The sequence below is a fragment of the Pimephales promelas genome, chromosome 4, assembly GCF_988280905.1.
Source record: "Pimephales promelas chromosome 4, fPimPro1.hap1.1, whole genome shotgun sequence".
Lineage (NCBI taxonomy): Eukaryota > Metazoa > Chordata > Actinopteri > Cypriniformes > Leuciscidae > Pimephales > Pimephales promelas.
This window is the reverse complement of record NC_142772.1, coordinates 26,046,660-26,066,704: the sequence shown is the minus strand read 5'-3', so window position 1 is coordinate 26,066,704 and position 20,045 is coordinate 26,046,660. Positions and strand designations below refer to the sequence as shown.

The 20,045-nt window shown below is 35.9% G+C and overlaps 2 protein-coding genes across 3 annotated transcripts; both read left to right on the top strand.

Annotated features, from left to right (window-relative positions):
- The first annotated feature begins 71 nt into the window (after positions 1-71).
- On the top strand, positions 72-5,632 carry shpk (sedoheptulokinase). 2 transcript variants are annotated; one of them, XM_039650134.2, is made up of 7 exons: positions 72-401; positions 572-713; positions 851-1,037; positions 1,132-1,284; positions 2,947-3,122; positions 4,379-4,579; positions 4,873-5,632. In XM_039650134.2, exons 1-7 carry the CDS (start codon positions 243-245, stop codon positions 5,286-5,288), a joined length of 1,434 nt encoding a protein of 477 aa, XP_039506068.2. In that variant the 5' UTR covers positions 72-242; the 3' UTR covers positions 5,289-5,632. The 2 variants fall into 2 exon arrangements, with proteins under 2 accessions (XP_039506068.2, XP_088986296.1); XM_089130170.1 differs by lacking the exon at positions 4,379-4,579.
- A 2,937-nt stretch (positions 5,633-8,569) lies between these two features.
- On the top strand, positions 8,570-19,243 carry trpv1 (transient receptor potential cation channel, subfamily V, member 1). Its single transcript, XM_039650142.2, has 16 exons — positions 8,570-8,663; positions 10,761-10,982; positions 11,076-11,233; positions 11,652-11,804; positions 11,932-12,069; positions 12,228-12,526; positions 12,925-13,095; positions 14,140-14,313; positions 14,490-14,594; positions 16,843-16,913; positions 17,155-17,320; positions 17,499-17,565; positions 18,145-18,443; positions 18,547-18,668; positions 18,842-18,945; positions 19,031-19,243. The coding sequence occupies exons 2-16, from the start codon at positions 10,798-10,800 to the stop codon at positions 19,141-19,143; spliced, it is 2,325 nt and encodes a 774-aa protein (XP_039506076.2). The 5' UTR covers positions 8,570-8,663; positions 10,761-10,797; the 3' UTR covers positions 19,144-19,243.
- Positions 19,244-20,045: the final 802 nt, after the last annotated feature.

Here is a 20,045-nt window from a genome sequence, read left to right as displayed (position 1 = left end):
TTCTCGGTCAATAAGAGCTTTTCGCAAATTGAACAAATTATTCAATTATTCAACAGTTTTTCTTTAACCAGTTCAACCAGTCTATGAGTTCAACCGAAAAGATTCGAAACACGTACGATTCGTTCATTATTCGGACAGCGTTAGATCGGGTCATCGACAACAACGTAGTAAAATTCAGAGCAGAATTGCTGCACATTTTCCTCTGACTGCACTAAAGTAAGTTAGTGATTTCTTTAGAGGTCATGGCGACGTCACCGAGTGGTTCTGCTGAGTTTGTTCTCGGCATGGATCTGGGCACCACATCAGTTAAGGTCGTGCTGCTGGAGGCGCAGTCCAACAGAGTGACAGACAGTAGGAGTTTCCCTACTAACTCTGATATCAGCTGCACCCCAGGAACACATGTAGGTAACAGATCGAAGCGATGGCTGTCAAAATATACGGTTAGACTATACAAATAAATTAACCTTAAGAAGTATTATAGGAAAACACATGGTACTTTGTAAGTGACCATGTATGTGTTGTACTTATGTTATACTGAGAGTGTTTTATGTTGTTATTGTTGTTGTAATAGTACAAAGAGCAGGATCCTGCACTAATAATTGCCGCTCTGGACCAATGCATGGATGCTTTACCCAAAGACAAGCTGAAAAAAGTCAAGTGCATTGGAGTATGTGGACAAATGCATGGCATTGTGTTGTGGAAATCTAAATCAGGTTAAACATTGAACACATAATTGAACAACTATTAAAAGCATGTTTAATGCTTCTGGCATTGGTGAAGACACTCATGTTCATTCATAAATCATAAATTAAATGGTATCAATACTTTTACTGTCATCCATCTCCATTAGGCTGTGAATGGCTAAGTAAAGATGAAATCATTAGATTTATTCCCAAAGAAGACGTCAGTAAGCTGATCACCTGGCAGGATGGGCGCTGCAGCGCTGACTTCTTGTCTTCCTTACCTAAACCAGACTCCCACCTGAGTGTGGCCACTGGCTATGGTTGTGCCACCATTTTCTGGTATATGAAACACAGGTAGAATCACACTCAAGATTTCAGAATAAATTATTTCAGCAAAAATACAATTGTTCTGCACTGATTTGTTTTTAATGATATATCATTGATTCAGACCAGAGTTCCTGTCAGACTTCAGTGATGCAGGCACCATCCAAGACTACGTGGTTTCCATGCTGGGAGGTCTTGACAAGTGTGTCATGACTGGACAAAATGCTGCCAGCTGGGGTTACTTCAACACAACCACCAACCAATGGAACACACAAATGTGAGTTAAGTCTTTTTTTTTTTTTTTTTTTTTAACTATGTTTTTATTGAACTTTTCTTATACAGAGAAAAAAAAGAAAAGAAAAAGAAAAAATATAAAAGAAAAATAAATAAATAAAAGAAAAATAATCATTAAAAACTTTTTTTAAAAATACACAAGCCCTTGACGGCACTTTAAAGAATACACTGCATACCAGTACACTATCTGCATAATTCATAAATTAACATATATCAAGTCTATTTATTTCCAGCAATTTTTTTATTAATGCCCACTTCTGTCGAAAAATGTCAGATTTAATGTGAGTTAAGTCTGATTTTAAATTTGGAGGTGGCCTTGCCAATTCAGAGACCCGTATTAAAGAAACAGCCTCCCCAGTGAGAAAAACAGACAAGACTGTTTTTAATAACATTCTCATATTTCACTCTTAATATTACATTTTAAAATGCAATCTATCTATATACCACTATCTAGGCATTCTATTTATTTGACGAGGAGACATTTTATTACAATCACGACTAAAAACAAAAACAGCTTTCAATTATTGTCACTCTCCAGATTGCACCATAGACAGCATAATGAGCAGGCATTGAGAGAAAAGGAAGAAATATTTGAGAATAGGGATCAGCGCCTAGACAAGAGGTTTAATACAGGGGTAATAAAAGGGTTATACAATATGAATCAAGAGGAAATATTTTACACTTATTTCTATTGTGACATTTAACTTGGCTTTCTGATAAAAATGTGCTGCAATAGCTCTGTCAAGTTTATCTCATAACAAACATCATGTTCAAATGACATCTGGGCAAGTACAGACAGTCTTTCTTGCAGCATGGTGGACTCCTTTTTTCAGTAGGTGTCGTCAAATCATTGTCTTAACGATCGAGTCATTGAATCATTTAAATGATTCATTAAAAAAATGTCTGATTCATTCAGGGACAAAGCACGCTGTGTTCGAAATCACCCCCTATACCCTCATTCACTATTTCCTACATTAGTACTCAACAAATATAGTCCACTTAAAGAAGTGAATGAAAATGAGTGAGTGAATTTGGACACTGAGTGCGCTGCCGCTTTTGCATAGTTTGTGCTTACTGTTTAAAAATCATTTGAAACTTAGCAAACTGGCAGCTCTAAGGAAAAGATTAATTTTGAACTTTTTCATGGAAGCTAGCATGTATGAATCTTAATTTAGCAATTTAATAACCAATTAAAAAGGAATTTATTCCTGTTTGATATTACGCTACCCACATTAGACCAGCGGATTGGAAATTGAATGGATGGATGATGACGAGCGGGCAACATCTTCTGCTGAGACGGGAGAATTCATTCAGTAAAAACAACTTAACTTAAACTTTAACTTATACATGGACATTTTCCCCTATATGTTGAATTTTTGGGGCATTTAATTATTATTTATTATGACATTTTTTCCTGAGCCCCAATTCATTTCCACACTTTGTGTGTGAGGTGTGATAGTGAGTGGCAGGACTCTATTCGAGCACAAGCACAAGCCCCTTCTTTTGTGAATCCCGTTTCAAGTGAAACTGACTAACTAATCTATGATGTTTAATATTACAGTTACTCTGTGTTGAATTGAATGCCTGTGTTTGGATAAGTCTCTGCAACAGCTTGAATTGACTGTGTTTATATATTGTCCTCCAGTCTGAAGGATGCGGGTTTCCCTGTGCACCTCTTGCCTGTCGTGGTGGAGTCAGGAGCTGTGGCTGGTTACACTTCCTCTGAGTGGTACGGCATCCCTGCTCACACACCGGTCGGGGCGGCGCTGGGAGACTTCCAGTGTAGTGTGTACTCCTGCATGGCTGACAAAGGAGATGCAGGTGCAGTGTTGATTAGATTCCTCTTTTTTAGTTGTGTATATTGCATTTTATGTTTTCTAAAATACAGACGATTGACCTACAGACGATTGTAGTTTTATCAGCTACATACAGTACATGCTCAATCTGAGGTCAGTTTATGTGTTTACTAGTTCAGCCTCCAGGTGGAGATGTTATGTGACTGCATTGAGCACATGCAAACAAGGCAGATTTCAGCGTCCTCTCTCAAGGGCGTGAGAGTTATTTCGTGTTTTATGGGTTCTTGTAAATTAGATATTTTTGCACAGCAGCTCAAAAAGAGGACTGCATATGATAAATATTTAAACATGATTTGTTTACATTTTGTCTGTTCGGCCATAAATATGTTTTGGTTAAAATATCTGTCAGCACATGATAGAAAGGATTACTTTTATTTGGCAGTAGGAAATTATGCTGAATATGCTGTACATGATATTAGCAACACAAATGCTTTTAGCAATATGATCATCTGAGGCATTTTCTCTTTTTAAAAACAAAAACAAATTCTACTTCATACTGCATCCACATCAGTGTTGTGGACTGTAGAATTTTTACTCATACATTAACATTCAAAAATATGGAGTCATTAAGAATTTTTTGGAAAGAAATTAATGGTTTTATTCCACAAGAATGCATTAAATTCATCCAAAGTGACAGTAAAGATGTTTTTAAAGAAAAAAAGTACAGTTTTTACATTGTACTTATATTTAAAAAATACCTGCATGTAATTACATCTATAATTAAACCTACCAAAACCACCATACCTGTGCCTAACCACACACGTATGCCTAACAAAAGTGTTTTGCTACAACGTACATTGTACTTTGTACAGTGCACTTATTTTTTGATGTAAGTACATAGTAGATAAGGACACCTAATATAAAGTGTGACCAAACACATTTATAATGTTATCAATTATTTGTATATAAAATACATTTACATTTATGCATTTGGCAGACGCTTTTATCCAAAGCGACTAACATTGCATTTCAAGGTACACGTTTACATTCTTATCGGTTCTTGCTTTCCCTGGGAATTGAACTCATGACCATGGCGTTGCAAGCGCCAATGCTCTACTGTTTGAGCTACAGGAAAGCAATATCTATACTTGAAAGAAAAAAGAAAAAATCTGTAAGCATGAGACTTTCAAAAGCATAAAAAAGCAAACCCCACACTTTTGATCTGCTGTTTACACAAGGCAGATACACACAAACTAATTGTGAATTATGTTAAATCACTAGTGCTGAACATGAGCACTTCAGCCCAGCTGACGTTCGGCATGCCTGCAGACTTCAGCCCTCCCAGTTCTCCAGACACCCTCTGCCCTGTCGCTTATTTCCCATACTTGCACAGCTCCTATCTGGCAGTGGCCGCATCACTCAATGGAGGCAATGTCATGGCCACCTTTGTCAGAATGCTGGACTCATGGATGAAGGAATTTGGTAAATCAACAATTTCACAGCAATGACATGGAAGAACCATTTTTGGGTCCCCAAGGAACATTTCAGTGATCAGTTTTTAAAAGAATATTGTTTTTTCCTTAGTGTGAAGAACATTTTAATAATCTAAAGAACCTTTTTTCCATTATAAAGAGTTTTTGTGTTATGAAAAGGTTCCATTGATGTTAAAAGTTTTACATTAGATGTCAATAAAGAACCTTTATTTTTTTAGTGTGTTGTATCCTTGTTGCACGCTTTTGGTTCTCAGGTGTAATACTCATTGTTTTATCTCATAGGATTGGAGGTAAACGAGTCCAGAATCTACTCCCAGCTGATCCAGTCTGCCTTGGCACAGCCTAATACTGACCTAACCGTGACTTCGACTCTACTAGGAGAGCGGCACGACCCCACCACCAGCGCCAGTGTATCGCAAATCTCCCCCTCTAACCTCTCTCTGGGTCACGTGACTCGGGCTGTGTGCAGGGGCATCATTGAGAACCTGGCCTCTATGATGCCCCCTCAGAGCCTGCAGGCTGCTGGGGTGAGGTGTATTATTGGCAGTGGCAGCGCTCTGTCATGTAACCCCATTCTGCAACAGGAAGTGGAGAGAGTGTTTCCATTTCCTGTAGTCTACGGAAAAGATGTGGACTCAGCAGTTGGAGTTGCCATGGTGTTTTTATTGACCAAACATAAGAAGACACAATGCCTATGACATTTGTCTCTGTGACATGTGACCTACTGCTCTCTCTTTTTTTTTTTTTGCTGTTTAGTTAAATGTATAAATACTCGCAATTTGCAATGATGTGTATTTAATTTAAAAATGTTTTAATAATTGTATACTATATCATTAATTTAACTTATTGATTCATTTTTAATTTTTCAAATATTTCACTCATTATACAACTATTGTATACAAAACCATTTGTATTTTTTTAAAGAATATTCCTGAATTCCATTAAATGACTGAACATAGCCTTGAATCCACAAAATACTCTTGTTTACAATGTTCAGTGGCATTTCAGATGTTAATAAACATTTGGAGTCTGATGCATCAAATTTCATGCTGTTTTTATTGTAATGCTTTTGTTATAATTGAGTTTATGATGTATATAAAAAATATATAGCAAAAATTGATTTTAAAAATAAGATATATTTAACTGTTAATATAAGACAGGCATAAAATGGCTTAAAGGGTTAGTTCTCCCAAAAATGAAAATGATGTCATTAATGACTCACCCTCATGTCGTTTCTAGCCCAGACACAGTTTAAGATATTTTAGTCAGAAAGTTTTCTGTCCCTCCATTGAAAATGTATGTACGGTATACTGTCCTTTTCCAGAAAGGAGGAACATTTTAGACTATTTAAATACGCTGATGATATGGTGTTAGATTGCCTACTGGACAAAACTACCTCTTTACATGATGTTGCCTACCTGGATCATACTAAGGCCCTTGAAACTTGGTGTCACTTGAGCCAATTATAAATGAATGTTGCAAAGACAAAATAATGAATTATGTGCACGAAATTAGACATAATAATCCAGCCAATTTCACTTGAGGGTGGCAAGGATTATTCTTGCAGAAAGTTCTCACCCTCTATGTATCCATTTGAGCCCTTGAAATCAGGTAGGCGCTATAATACCTCTAGTGAATAAAAATGTTTAAGAGGTCTTTTATTCCAAACGCTACTCCACACGTAATTGATAAACCAAATAGTACTAGCACGAATTGTTTTTTTTTCCAAATCTTTCAACCAAATCTTGTAAATTAAGGATTTGGTTCATTTGCTGCTATAGGAGAGGAAGAAGTTTTTTGCAAATTGTTAATTCATCTAAATCAACAACTTATATGCTAGACCCTATACCGACTAAACTGAAAGAGATGCTTCCAGAGGTCATAGATCCTCTTCTTAAGATCATTAATTCGTCTTTGTCGCTAGTATACGTACCAAAAACCTTTAAGCTGGCTATGGTAAAACCGCTTGTTAAAAAACGCAACTTTCCTACAAACAATCCTACAGAATTAGTTAATCAGGCCAATCTCGAATATGCCTTTTCTGTAAAATATTCTGCACTATCCTCACAACTGTGTTCCTTTCTTGAAAGAAATGATATCTGCGAGGATTTTCAATCAGGATTTAGACCACATCATAGTACCGAGACAGCTCTCATTAGAGTCACAAATGATCTGATCGTGGTTGTATCTCCCCATTAGTGTTACTCAATCTTAGTGCTGCATTTGACACAATTGACCACAACATTCTTTTAAATAGACTAGAAAACAATGTTGGCATTTGTGGAACTGCATTAGCATGGTTTTAATCATACTTATCTGACCATTATCAGTTCATAGCAGTAAAGGAAGAGATGTCTTATCGATCACAAGTTCAGTATGGCGTACCACAAGGCTCAGTACTAGGACCGCTGCTGTTCACTCTGCACATGCTACCTTTGGGAGATATCATTAGGAAACATGGAATTAGCTTTCACTGTTATGCTGATGATGCCCAGCTGTATATTTCTTCAAAACCTAACAAAACTTTTCTCAAAATTAACAGAATGCATAGCTAAAAAATTGGATGACTAGTAATTTCCTACTTAATTCTGAAAAAAACAGAGATTCTAATTATTGGACAAAAAAACTTCCTCATGTAACAGCCTAGAATATTCTCTAACACTTGATAGCTGCTCTGTTAAGTCTTCGTCGTCAGTTAGGAACCTGGGTGTGCTCTTTGATACTAATCTCTCATTTGAAAGTCACGTGTCTAGTATCTGTAAAACCGCATTTTTCCATCTTAAAAATATATCTAAATTACGCCATATGCTCTCATTGACAAATGCAGAACAATTAATTCATACGTTCATGACATCAAGGCTTTTGGCTTGCTTAGTTGGGGACATTTAATATTCAACAATATTATGCGTTGTATTATTTTCATGTTATCACTGTGAAGCTGCTTTGATACAATCTGTATTGTAAATCTGTAAGCGCTATATAAATAAAGGTGACTTGACTTTTATGCAATGTGAATCTGTCTTGGTTCGTATATATTTATGAACATAAAATACATAAAATAACTATACAGACAGTTGAAATATATATATATATATATATACTGTATATCTACTGTCTGTATAGTTATTTTATGTGCTGGTGAGACAAAGACTTTCCATCTTGGTGGACAATAAAGAATTACAATATAATAAAGTATATTAGTATTTAATGCATATGGCTATAAAGTTTCTGTTTCGTCAAATAACATAAAGACGAGGAGCAAATTCTTTACCATGTGCATTAAGGATCAACAGAATGTAATTTTGTTTGTTACATCATTCATTTTGTTCATGTGATGTGTGCGCCTAAACCACCATGTATGTGCCAAATCATCTTACTCTGCCACAGTACACCATTATGATGCAGGAAACACATTAAGAAAATTGAAATTTCTCAACAGAACCATCTCAGCAGACAAGTGCAGATGACTTATGACTAACCAAACATGTGCTGTTCAGAAAGGTACCTTTTTATATATTAAATATATGAAGAGTTCAGATGCAAAAGCCTCTAAATGCCATTTGAAATTTTCTTCTTTAATGATGATTTTTATCAAACTTGTATATTTAAGTTCAGTAATTTCACTTAAATAACAATTAATAGGTAATTATCATTGCCATTTAAGTGAAATTACTGAACTTAAATGTATAAGTTTGATAAAAATCATCATTAAAGAAGAAAATTTCAAATGGCATTTAGAGGCTTTTGCATCTGAACTCTTCATATATTCCAGCACATGAACAATTATATATTATATCATTTTTTAGTGCATTGTGTGGTATATAGGACTGGATTATAAATGAGCTACAAGGCAAGCATGTAATTGGCATGATGGCAAAACGTAAACACACTTTAGAAATCAATACAACCCGCCTTTCTGCAAGGCTCTCAGCAACCTCAAAACATCTCGCCCGCTTCCTCTATGAAACTGAGAGAGCAAGCAAGTCATTGTGTTCAATGAATCATACCTCTGACAAGCTCAGTTGAACATAGTGGACCATCAACACGGGATACTAGAAAACCAAAGTTGATTTGTGAGTACAAATGTTTGATATTTAATGCTTGTATTTAATGGTTTACTATAATAGATTTTTCTAATGCAGTAAATCCTTAAAGAACTCTTAAAATTGAAAGATTTTCACTGCCAAATGTGTTCACAAGTCCTTGTGAGATCTAGTACATATTTCTGCAGATCAGTTTTAAAGTTTGTTTTTTTAAATCTGACAATATCATGCTCGACTTTGTTTTTGATTAACCTAAAAAATGCTGAATCTCTCAATGTTATAAGTGAGATAATATAAAGATTGCATCTGTCTGTGTACTGTTTCCACTGTAATGTTATCTGAATCAATTTGCAGAGAGGCCATGTCATAATATTCTAGTAAGTAAGACTATCCAGCATCTTGTTATTGCATATTAGGTCATCATCTAGCGTAAAACAACATTAAATGATATAATTTGTCAATCAAATATATGTTAGACGTATGCTGCCTCACCCATTGAGCAGTCTGCTTGCACATTCAGACTAAAAAGTGCCCTTTCTTTGCTGTGATATGCACACATTAATCCTTGTTTTGACAAATCTAAATAATGTCTTTAAATTCCAAGAGGTCTATTTATGGTTATCTATTTAGTGTGTATGCCCTAAATGAGAACAGTGGATGACTCATATTATACATAATTACATCTCCCTAATTATTTTAGCAATTTGAGTTTAATGTCTAAGTGGGATACAAATATGCTCAGAATGTATAACTCATATTTATTTATAACTAGTAAATTTTGCATTTCCTTCAATACTTCCTGTCACAAGAGTTTCTATCTGAATAGTTTGTGTCTCCTTCCTCTTGTGCTTAGATGATCTATCACCTCCTGTTCTCACTATCTGTTGATAGAATAATTTTATTAATGAATTGTAATTTGATTGGTCCCCTAAGAAAGAATAATTACTGAAAAAGCATCCAAGCATAATTGCTGATCTTAACACTGGTAATAGTATGTCACATTGGATTATAAAAGCAAAATCTGTGCTCCTATCATCTTTAAAGAAACTGATTCATGTAAAAAGGACACATCTTTTAAATACAAAACCAGCTTTGTGAGAGATACATGGTAAAATGTCACAAGATAGATCACATGTATGCTCAGGAACCCGGTCAAACAGATGATAGTAGCTTGTTTCTATGGAAATATTTTCCTTACAAAATCAAGGGCTTTAGACCATGTGCTACATGAGTGTAATGGAGTTTCTTAATGGAGGATTACTGTCCATTTCCTCTGTATGTAATGCTATATGAAACCATTTACAGAGAGGCTAATTTATAATATTCTAAACCAAAGAATATCTCTCCAATGCATTAGACACTGAATTCTGTTAGAAACGCACTTCCATGTTTCTCTGGTCAAGTGTTCCGTGATTGGTCAATAATGGCCCATTCCCTGGATGGGATCAGATAGCAAGTAGCAGCATGAAGAAATATTAATAATTCAGTTAACAGAGATCTTCAGTTGCACATACAAACTGAACCTGCTTTCTACCTATTGTATTTGGTTCTATCTCTTGAATCTTTGAAAATATGTAAATTAATCCACATTTTCATTTTGATGAAGAATGGATTTGTTGTGTATACCCAAGATAACCGCAGATCCATTTGATGGGTTATGCGTTTAGATGCTCTCATGGCTGCATTACAATCCCACCTTCATAATTATCATAACTGTCATTGAACTTATTTAATGTAGCAATGAGATGCACAAATGTGAGCCATTTATAACAGCAGCATTTCCTTTGACTTCCTGTCATAGGGTTTCCATTTGGATCATATGTGAGTCCTTCCTCTTTTAATGGTTCTTTTAACAAGTATACGCTATAAAATCAATTATTTCTCTCAAGTAGCTCCTACTCTTTACAGAAGCAACTCTCAGTCACATTATATAAGAAAAATCATCAATCATTTGATTGATATATCAAAGGAAGCAGCATTTCGTGAACTACCAACAAAGCACAACCCCTAATAAATGTCCCATTGGCTTAAAATAAAAAATAAAATGGTCATGGGTCCCATTTTACGTTTTTGTACGAAATTAAAACCTAATGTCCTGTATCTGCTAATGATATCACTTTCATGCAGTTTACAGCTTCTGCTGTGAGACAAAGAAAGCATCACTATGAGTAAACAAAAAAACAGCAGCACCTCATCGTTCACTCTGGAGACGGATGACCTGACAGAGGAGGAGAGGTCAACGCCCAAACAGATAAAGAAGAGTGACAAGAGGCCCATGGATTCTAACTACCTGGATGACATACAGGAACCTACAAAACCTACAATTAAATTTAACCTAAACTTTGACAAGTAAGTGGGGCTCCTTATTATAAAACCACACTGACGTGTATGACAAATATAAATTCAGAGATTGAAACTTTAACAGATACATTCTGCATACAGGGGAATCAGAAAAGTAAAAGAGGAACCGGCTCAACAGGACAGTGGGAGGTTTACCATCAAGCGTCTGTTTGAGGCCGTGTCCAGTGGCGAGGTGGCGAAACTGCAGGGTTTACATCTGTACCTGCACAAAAACATGAAACGCCTCACCGACTCTCAATGTAATTGTATTCAAGAAAAATACACAACTTTTGAAAAGTTTGGGAAAAAGTTAATTATTTTAATATGCTGAATCGGTGCTTAAGAAATATTTCTTTTTATTATCAGCGTTGAAAACATTTGTGCTGCTTGACATTTCTGTAGAAACATTTTTCTGGATTCTTTGATTAATAGTGTTCACAAGAACAGTAGAAAAGGAAATATTTTGTAACTTACTTTGGATCAATTTAATCCATCTTAGTCGAATAAACGTACACATTTCTTTACACACACACACACACACGCACACAAAAAAATTCTCACTTTTGATTCCAAACATTTGAATAGATTCCAAACATTTTAGTTTCCAAACATTTGAATGGTAGTGTACAAAGAATACACAGAAGAGTACTGTGAAAACAACAGTCTTTTCTTCTTCAGATATGTCCAATGGAAAGACAGTCCTGCTGAAAGCACTTTTAAATTTGAGGAAAGGCGAGAATGACACTATTGAACATCTGCTGGACATTGCAGAGAAACTGGGAGATTTAAAAAAATTTGTCAACGCTGCTTACACAGACAGTTTCTACAAAGGTCAGAGCCATTATAGCTTCATTTCACATGTTTGATTATTAGATCTAGTTTTATATTAGCTAAAATGTTAACAGAATGTTGACCCTATGTAATCTATTGCAATGTTATCGACTGATCTCTTTGGCAGGTCAGACAGCACTTCATGTTGCGATTGAAAGGAGGAGTCTTAAATTTGTAGAGATGCTGGTTAAGAAAGGGGCCGATGTCCATGCTAAGGCCTGTGGGAAATTCTTTCAACCCAATCAAGAAACGTGCTTCTATTTTGGTAGGTCTAACGATAAGGTTGAACTTTTGCAGGGCGGATAATTCTGACAACAATTTACGGTAGAAATTGTAAAATCTACCACATAATGTTCTCAATGTTACTGAGCCATTTTGTTTACCTGTGGGCTTACCTGTACCGTTCACACCTTCTGTGCACAGGTGAGTTGCCCTTGTCGCTGGCCGCTTGCACTAATCAGCCAGACATTGTGGACTTCCTTATGGACAACCCTTACCAGGCGGTGGATGTCAGGGAGAGGGACTCTCATGGGAACACGGCGCTTCACGCACTAGTATCCATAGCTGATAATAGTCCTGAAAACACAGAGTTTGTCATTGCCATGTATGACCACATCTTAATCAAATCCTACCAACTTCACCCCAAGATCAAACTGGAGGAAATCGAAAATAATAAAGGACTCACACCAATCCAACTAGCCGCCAAAACAGGAAAATTGAAGGTAAACCTTTCCCCCCTCTTGTTTACTTTTTTAGTGTTTTTTTAGTGATTTTTTAGTGTCATATGAACAACTTCATTGTTTTTTGCAAAATACTTACATTTATTTGAAGTGATTCGTTCGAAGTGTGTGCCCATTACTCTCAGTTCTGTTTTTGGATGTTCCTGGTTTTGTACAGATGATTAGTCTTCATGTGATTTGACATGTTATTTTCCTTCAGCAGGCATTAAATCAGACACCAGACTGATTCACAGTCACACAGTGACAGTCATTGTCTTATTTAACCTATAGTCACAGTTTGTTTAATGTTAGGGTTATGTTAGCATAGGGTTGAAATAGCCTGTTTGATGAAATCATTCAGATGTAATTTTTCATGGTTTTCATGGATGTCATTTTTCTAGCTGTTTAAGCACATCGTCCAGCGGGAGTATAAGGGGTGCAGACATCTGTCCCGCAAGATCACAGAATGGGCCTACGGTCCCGTGTGCTCGTCTCTGTATGACCTCGGCTCCCTTGACACCTACGAGAAGAACTCCGCACTGGAAATAATCGTTTATGGCAGCGAGATTCCCGTGAGAAGACATTTTGTACATTTCATACTGATTAATTCTAGAATCTAAAATGCATCATTTGGATTTTATATAGGTACTGGTAGGCCTACTTTACTGAAGCAAAATCCCAGCTGAGAGGAATTGTTCTCAGAATTTAGGCTAACTTTGTGGTGAGGTTGTCTCAAAGTAGAACAAGTGTATTTTTCAGTAACATTACATTGCTTGTTCAAAGTTGTCTGGTCTTTGAGAACTTAAAAAAAAAACGTTTTTAAAGAATTTAAAAAAAAAACTGGACGTTTTGAGCGATGAGAGGGAGAGCAGGGCACAACCTAACGCTTTTCGACTTTCTCAGTTTGTGTAAATCTAGGGTTCGGAGTAGGATTATTTATTTTTTCCCACATTCATTTAACTTATGTCTTGTATTATGTGGTTTTGTTTCATTAATACAGTGCATATTTGTATTGTGTATACCCTGAAAGAATGGAAAGAAATTTCTGAATTTTGTCTCATTTTCTTTTCTCTATAGTGTTGACATGGCAATACACTAAGTTTCGCCATGCTAGCATGTGTGGAAGTATTTAAAACAAGGGTGTTATGACTAGCCCCGTGTAGGTTGTGCTGGTGTTGTGCCTTGATCGCTCTATCCTACATTCTAAAAAAACATAGGTTATTATTTTATACCTTACAGGGTTCACCCAAAAAGGGGATTTCTGTCATTATTTACTCAATCTCAGGTTGTTCCAAACCTATATGAGTTTCTTTGTTTTGTTGAACCTTGAAGAAAACATTTTGAAGGATGTTTGTATTTATTTCAAGTCAATGGGGTCCATCAACTGTTTCAAAATATTCTTTTGTGTTCAGCTGAGAAAAGAAACTCATACAGGTTCGGAATGATGAGTTTTGAGTACATGAAAACCAAATTTTAATTTTGGGTGAACTATCCCTGTATGGGAACATTAGCAAAACATTCTTGAACATTTTTTTCTTATTTTCTTAAGATGTTAATTCGGCACATCGATTCCAATAAATGTTGTTAACATGTTTGGTTATTTCATCTCATTTCAGAATCGCCACGAGATGCTCCATATTGAGCCATTGAACAGACTACTTGAAGAAAAGTGGGATACATTTGCGCAATGGATGTTCATGTTCAAATTTATAGTTTATATTATCTATCTATCTATCTTCACTGCTGTTGCATATAACCGCGAAGAGGGGATTGACCACAGTAACAACGAAGTAGGTATACACAACAGTCCGGAGGTGGGGACCCATTAATTCATTCATTCAAAATAAAACTTTCAAAATAAAACCAGACACTCAACTTTTTTCAGCTTCAAACTACTCATTATGCATGCTAACTGTAAATGTTTCACTACTTAATGCCATGTCTCATTCCCACTCTTTTCTTTCAGTCATTAACTCCCCCGTTTCCTTATGTAAAAGATACTGAAGGCTACTTGCTTCAGACAGGGCAGATCGTAACTCTCATTGGAGCACTATACTTCTTTATTAGAGGGGTATGTATCTGTTTAATATGGTTTAAAACAAATTCATGTTTAAAGGGATAGTTCACTTTGAAATAAATTTTTGATATGTTTTTAGCTTACCTCAAGGGCATCCAAGATGTAGGTGTCTTTGTTTCCACAGCATTTTCAATTTTGAGATTTTTTGGTCAAACCATTGTTGTCTGTCAGTCATATAGGGATGTTCGCCAGCGTCATATGTGACGTCACAAAATGGGCGTGGGCGCGAACTGGTTGGCAGAAAGAACCAAAACATATGCAGCAGTCTATGTCAGCAAAATGATAATTCTTTGTACGAAACAGCTAAAAGGAGATATAAGGTAAAGCCTTTTTATATAACCAGGGTTCATGTTCTATGCCTGATCCATATCGCCTGAGTGAGAATTGGAGCAAAAGCCCGAACACATGGCCACATTTGACATTCAGCGACATCTACCTGTATCTCAACACGCCATCTATGTTTATCAGATAGTCAATGAAGGTGTACGAATCTTTAGATACCTATAAGTCATAATTACGACTATTACTTGTGTTAACTGGATAACTGGTAAATTTGTTACAACTAGAGTAAAATAGAGGTGTAATTTGTCCATGGGCTATATTTTGAATTAAAATGATCTTACCTCTGATATTTAACATTGGTCAACATACGTAAAAATGTATCAAAGAAAATACAATAATTTGCCCTTAATCTATAAGAGTGTGTACACAGATGATACACTGACTGTACAGTACCCAATCTTTGGGTTAAATTATGACTTTATAATACTGTGCGGCAAAGGGCCATTACTTTTCTACCAACCAGAGCACATGTAACCGCGTCGTGACGTCACGGGCGAAGATCCACAGAGGAGTCAAAATTAAACATGATTTAATGACTCGGCCTAAGACAAGGTTTGTGTGAGAAAACGAACAGTATTTATATAGCTTTAACTTTTACCTCTTGTTAACAGCCGTCGAACTGATCTGAATCAGATGTCCAACTGAACCGAACTGAACCGTCTCCAACGTTTACGCCGGAAGTGATCGTGTGCGTATGTACATCACGCATTGTTTACACTGAGATTTTGGAAGTTTTACCTTTCACTAAACATATTTAGATATACAATCAGTGTTGGGTGTAACTAATTACTAAGTAATTAGTTACTGTAATTTCATTACTTTTCCCTTGAAAATGTAAAGTAAGGGATTACTCTTCATTTATCTGTAATTTAATTACAGTTACTTCTGATGTAATTGAGGTAAATACTGTGTATAGATCAATCCGATCTCACAGCGATTCGTATGCATTTTATGAGGAATCTAAATATTACGACCGCACTCGTACAAATTCGTATGAATTATTGTATATGTATGAAAAAAGTGTGAAATGTCATAAGATCAGACATAAAACAATAGTGGGTTTAACATCAAAATGTAGCCTATTGTCTGATGCTAAAAAGTATGTTTTTTATAATGTAACCTTCTCCACCTTGGTCAGTTTAAGGATAATTCATGCAATTTTATAGTATTTATTTGAAAGAAACAGATTCATGTTTCAGCTGGTTGAGATTGATATGGGATTTTGAAAGTAATTAGTAATTAAAAGTAATTAAATACTTTTTAGAGAGAGTAATTAGTACAGTAATCTAATTACACTGTTGAAGAGGTTATTAGTAACTAGTAATTAATAACTTTTTTAGAGTAACTTACCCAACACTGTATAAGATATATCTAAATATGTTTAGTGAAAGGTAAAACTTCCGAAATCTCAGTGTAAACAATGCGTGACGTACATACGCACGCGATCACTTCCGACGTCACACCAAGGTAAAAGAGGTAAAAACGATATAAGCACTGCTCGTTTTCTCACACAAACCGCTCGTTTCGTGTCTTAGGCCATCAATGTGTACTTACATTTACAAGTCATTAAATCATGTTTAATTTTGAGTGCATGTGCAGGCTCTCTGTGCATGCTCTTTGAGGTGGGCTCCATAGACCTGCATTAGGACTGACAGACAACAACCATAGACCTGCATAGACCTGCATTAGGACTGACAGACAACAACGATTTGACTGAAAAATGTAAAAATTGAAAATGCTGTGGAAACAAAGACACCTACATCTTGGATGCCCTTGAGGTAAGCTAAAACATATCAACAATTAATTTCAAAGTGAACTATCCCTTTAACTTTAAACGCAAAACATATTTTTATAATTATTTATTTATTACAGAAATAACTGCATTCCCTTGTCTTTCAAGTTAATAGATATGTATAGGAAGCGTCCGAGATTTCAGTCCCTGGTCATAGACGGATATAGCGATCAGCTTTTGTGAGTCGCTTCACTCTTGGTTTATTTCAGTATGAATAATTTCCTTATACATGCATGACATTCTTTGCCAATAATTCTACTAGTTAAAACTTAACACCGCGTGGTTAAGTTTTTGAAATCACTATTTATATGCACATGGCTAAACTGCACCAGTATAACTCATTTTTACTACATAAAACCTCAATCAGTAAGTGCATACATACAGTGTTTACTCCCGCTAAAAGTCTTTTTGTTGCTTTAGTTTTCTGCAGGCCGTGCTTCTCTTGGTCTCAGCTGTATTGTACTGCTTTGGTCAGAATGAATTTCTGGCCTTTCTAGTGCTGAGTCTTGCCTTGAGCTGGGTAAACCTACTTTATTACTTCAGAGGGTCCAAACATATGGGCATCTACAGTATCATGATACAAAAGGTGAGGGATATTTGTCTCTCTTATCCAGCAGCATCCTTCACTCTGTCCTTCAAAGTAGAGTATTATTTAAGTAGGGTGCTAAAAAGATGCTATGCAACACAATGTAGTATAGTGCAGTCCTTATAGTAGAGACAGGACCTAAAGCATTACTTCATGTACGCTCTTTAATTATTGCCAGATGATTCTTGGAGAAATTCGTCGATTCCTTGTTGTGTACATGGTCTTCCTCATTGGGTTCTCTGCAGGTATCCTTCTCCCTTGCATATACATTCAGCAATGTACATGATTCTCTCATTACAATTAATTTAATGTTCATCATAACACAACAAACTTGCAACATTTTGGGTCAGTTAGATTTTTGTTTTATAAAGAAATTAAATATTTCTATTCAGCAAGGATGCATTAAATTGATCGCAAGTGGAAAAAAAATCTATTTAAAATAAATGCTGATCTTTTGAACTTTTTTATTCATCAAAGAATCCTGTCAAAAAGTATGATGGTTTCCATAAAAATATTATGCAACTATTTTAAACATTGATTATGATGAGAAATATTTCTTAAACACCAAAATCAGCATATTAGAATGATTTCTGAAGGATTATGTGACTGAAGAAGACTGGAGTAATGATGCTGAAAATTCAGCCTTTGCCATCACAGGAATAAAGTACATTTTAAAATACATTCAAATAGAAAATGGTTACTACTGTTTTCAACATATTTTTGATCAAATAAATGCAGACTTCATTTTTTATTTTAAAAACTTTAAGAAATCTCACTGACCCCAAACGGTAGTGTGCATTGATGATTTGTTTCTTACTCATCAGCTGTGGTCACTCTCCTTAAAAAAAAAACCAATACCAAGAATCGATCTTTTTTTGATGAGGACTGCAAGACGTCCACAGACATCGGCATCTACGTCATCACTATGGAGTTGTTCAAGTTTACAATTGGCATGGGAGATCTGCAGTTCTCTGGGGATTCTAAATATCCGGAGGTCTTCTATGTGCTGCTGATTCTGTATATAGTGATGACATACATTCTGATGCTGAACATGCTGATCGCTTTGATGAATCAAAGCGTGGATGAGATGTCCATAGAGAGCACTAGCATCTGGAAACTACAGGTAAAATCAAATGCAAAATGAAAACGGTCAACCCATTTCTGCACTGAACTGATTTGCCATTTTAGTTGATCAATTAGGCAATAAATATGATTGTTGATCACAGCGTGCAATCACCATCTTGGACATGGAGTGGATGCTTCCCCTTTGTCTGAAGACAAAGCTTCGCTCAGGGGAACAGAAGGACCTGGGCGGAGGGAAAGAGCCTGATCTACGCTGGTGCTTCAGGTGACCCTGGTGGCTTCAACAACTACTGAAGTTTGCATGTGTCTGTTATCTGGATGATACATTATGAAATGATATTAGCAAGCACACATAATAATGGACCCTGTGTTAACCTCTGTGTTTGCTATTAAACAGATATGAGTGAAACCATAAATAATGAACTATCTTTCTTTCAGTGTGGAGGAAGTCAACTGGAACCAATGGAACAGAAACATGGGTATAATTAACGAGGATCCTGGGAAATGCACAAGTTTACCGTCCCCAACTAAACCTCAGAGAGGTAGTCAATGTTAAACAAAGAAGTGTGTACTGGTATGTGTGTGTTATTTTAAACTTACATAATATCATATCTGTATTTGTTACAGAGCCCAGTCAGCGTGGACTCCTACAAACATTCAGTAAGCGCTGGACACAGAGGGTACCCCACAGAGATGTACAGGAGCTGGATCCTCTTGCCGAAGCCTCTACCTCCGTCTGATGCTTTTATAATCACTATCTATTGCACTATGTATTTTGCCCTTTCCTTTCATTACAACTGGTGTATCAATAAAAAAACCAGCGTACACCTGCAGATAATAGACTGTGCGTAGGAAAAACAAGCAAAAAAGATCGGTCGACAATCTGCAAACTGGTGTAGAATAATTGTATTATATGTTGATCATTTTGTTGATCATTTAGAAAACATATGCACCTCAAGGGCCATCATATCTTTTAAACGCTGTACATTTTTAAAATGAATATGCATGTGTTGTAATTTAAGATTACATATTCAAAGATAAAAATGGGCTGGATGGAAGAGCTGAAGTCAGCCATTGCTCAGTAAAGGATTTAGAGCTAAGATGAAGAAATAAATAGCCTAAAGAATTGAGACATTGTCCACTTAATTAAATAAAGAAAAAAAAGTAAAATTATGTAATATTAAACCCAATGGTCACTTAATAAAACTAATACGATTTCCATTTTGAAAATAAGAATATACATACAACTTTTACAATAAAAGAACCACAAATAGCCTACCTCATTTCCAACAATCAAAAAATCACATTTCATGTCTCTCCAGCCTTTCAAACGTGTCTATAAACCAGAATACAACAAAATATACAAAATGCAAGAGTTGAGTACCGTTTACTTATAACAGATAATATAATGTAGTGTAGACTAATTAATGAAAATGTTAAAAACACGAAGCTGGATTGATTTTAAGGCAATGTGGGAAACTGTTTGTGTATATCGCCCTCTTGTGGTGACTGACGTAACACAACAACTGAGAAGCATCACAGGATAATGCAAATAAGGTCCACACATGATGAATCCACTGTGCTTAACATTACTTATTGCCACTATAATCGAAAGCGTCCAGTTGTGGATGGGTCATGTCAT

Coding starts and splice junctions, on each gene's coding strand:
- trpv1 (XM_039650142.2), top strand. CDS start 10,798: ATGAGTAAACAAAAAAACAGCAGCACCTCATCGTTCACTCTGGAGACG. Junction 11,805..11,931: donor CACAGACAGTTTCTACAAAG/GTCAGAGCCATT, acceptor TCTCTTTGGCAG/GTCAGACAGCACTTCATGTT. Junction 13,096..14,139: donor TTTATGGCAGCGAGATTCCC/GTGAGAAGACAT, acceptor ATCTCATTTCAG/AATCGCCACGAGATGCTCCA.
- shpk (XM_039650134.2), top strand. CDS start 243: ATGGCGACGTCACCGAGTGGTTCTGCTGAGTTTGTTCTCGGCATGGAT. Junction 1,038..1,131: donor TTCTGGTATATGAAACACAG/GTAGAATCACAC, acceptor TCATTGATTCAG/ACCAGAGTTCCTGTCAGACT. Junction 3,123..4,378: donor GGCTGACAAAGGAGATGCAG/GTGCAGTGTTGA, acceptor TTAAATCACTAG/TGCTGAACATGAGCACTTCA.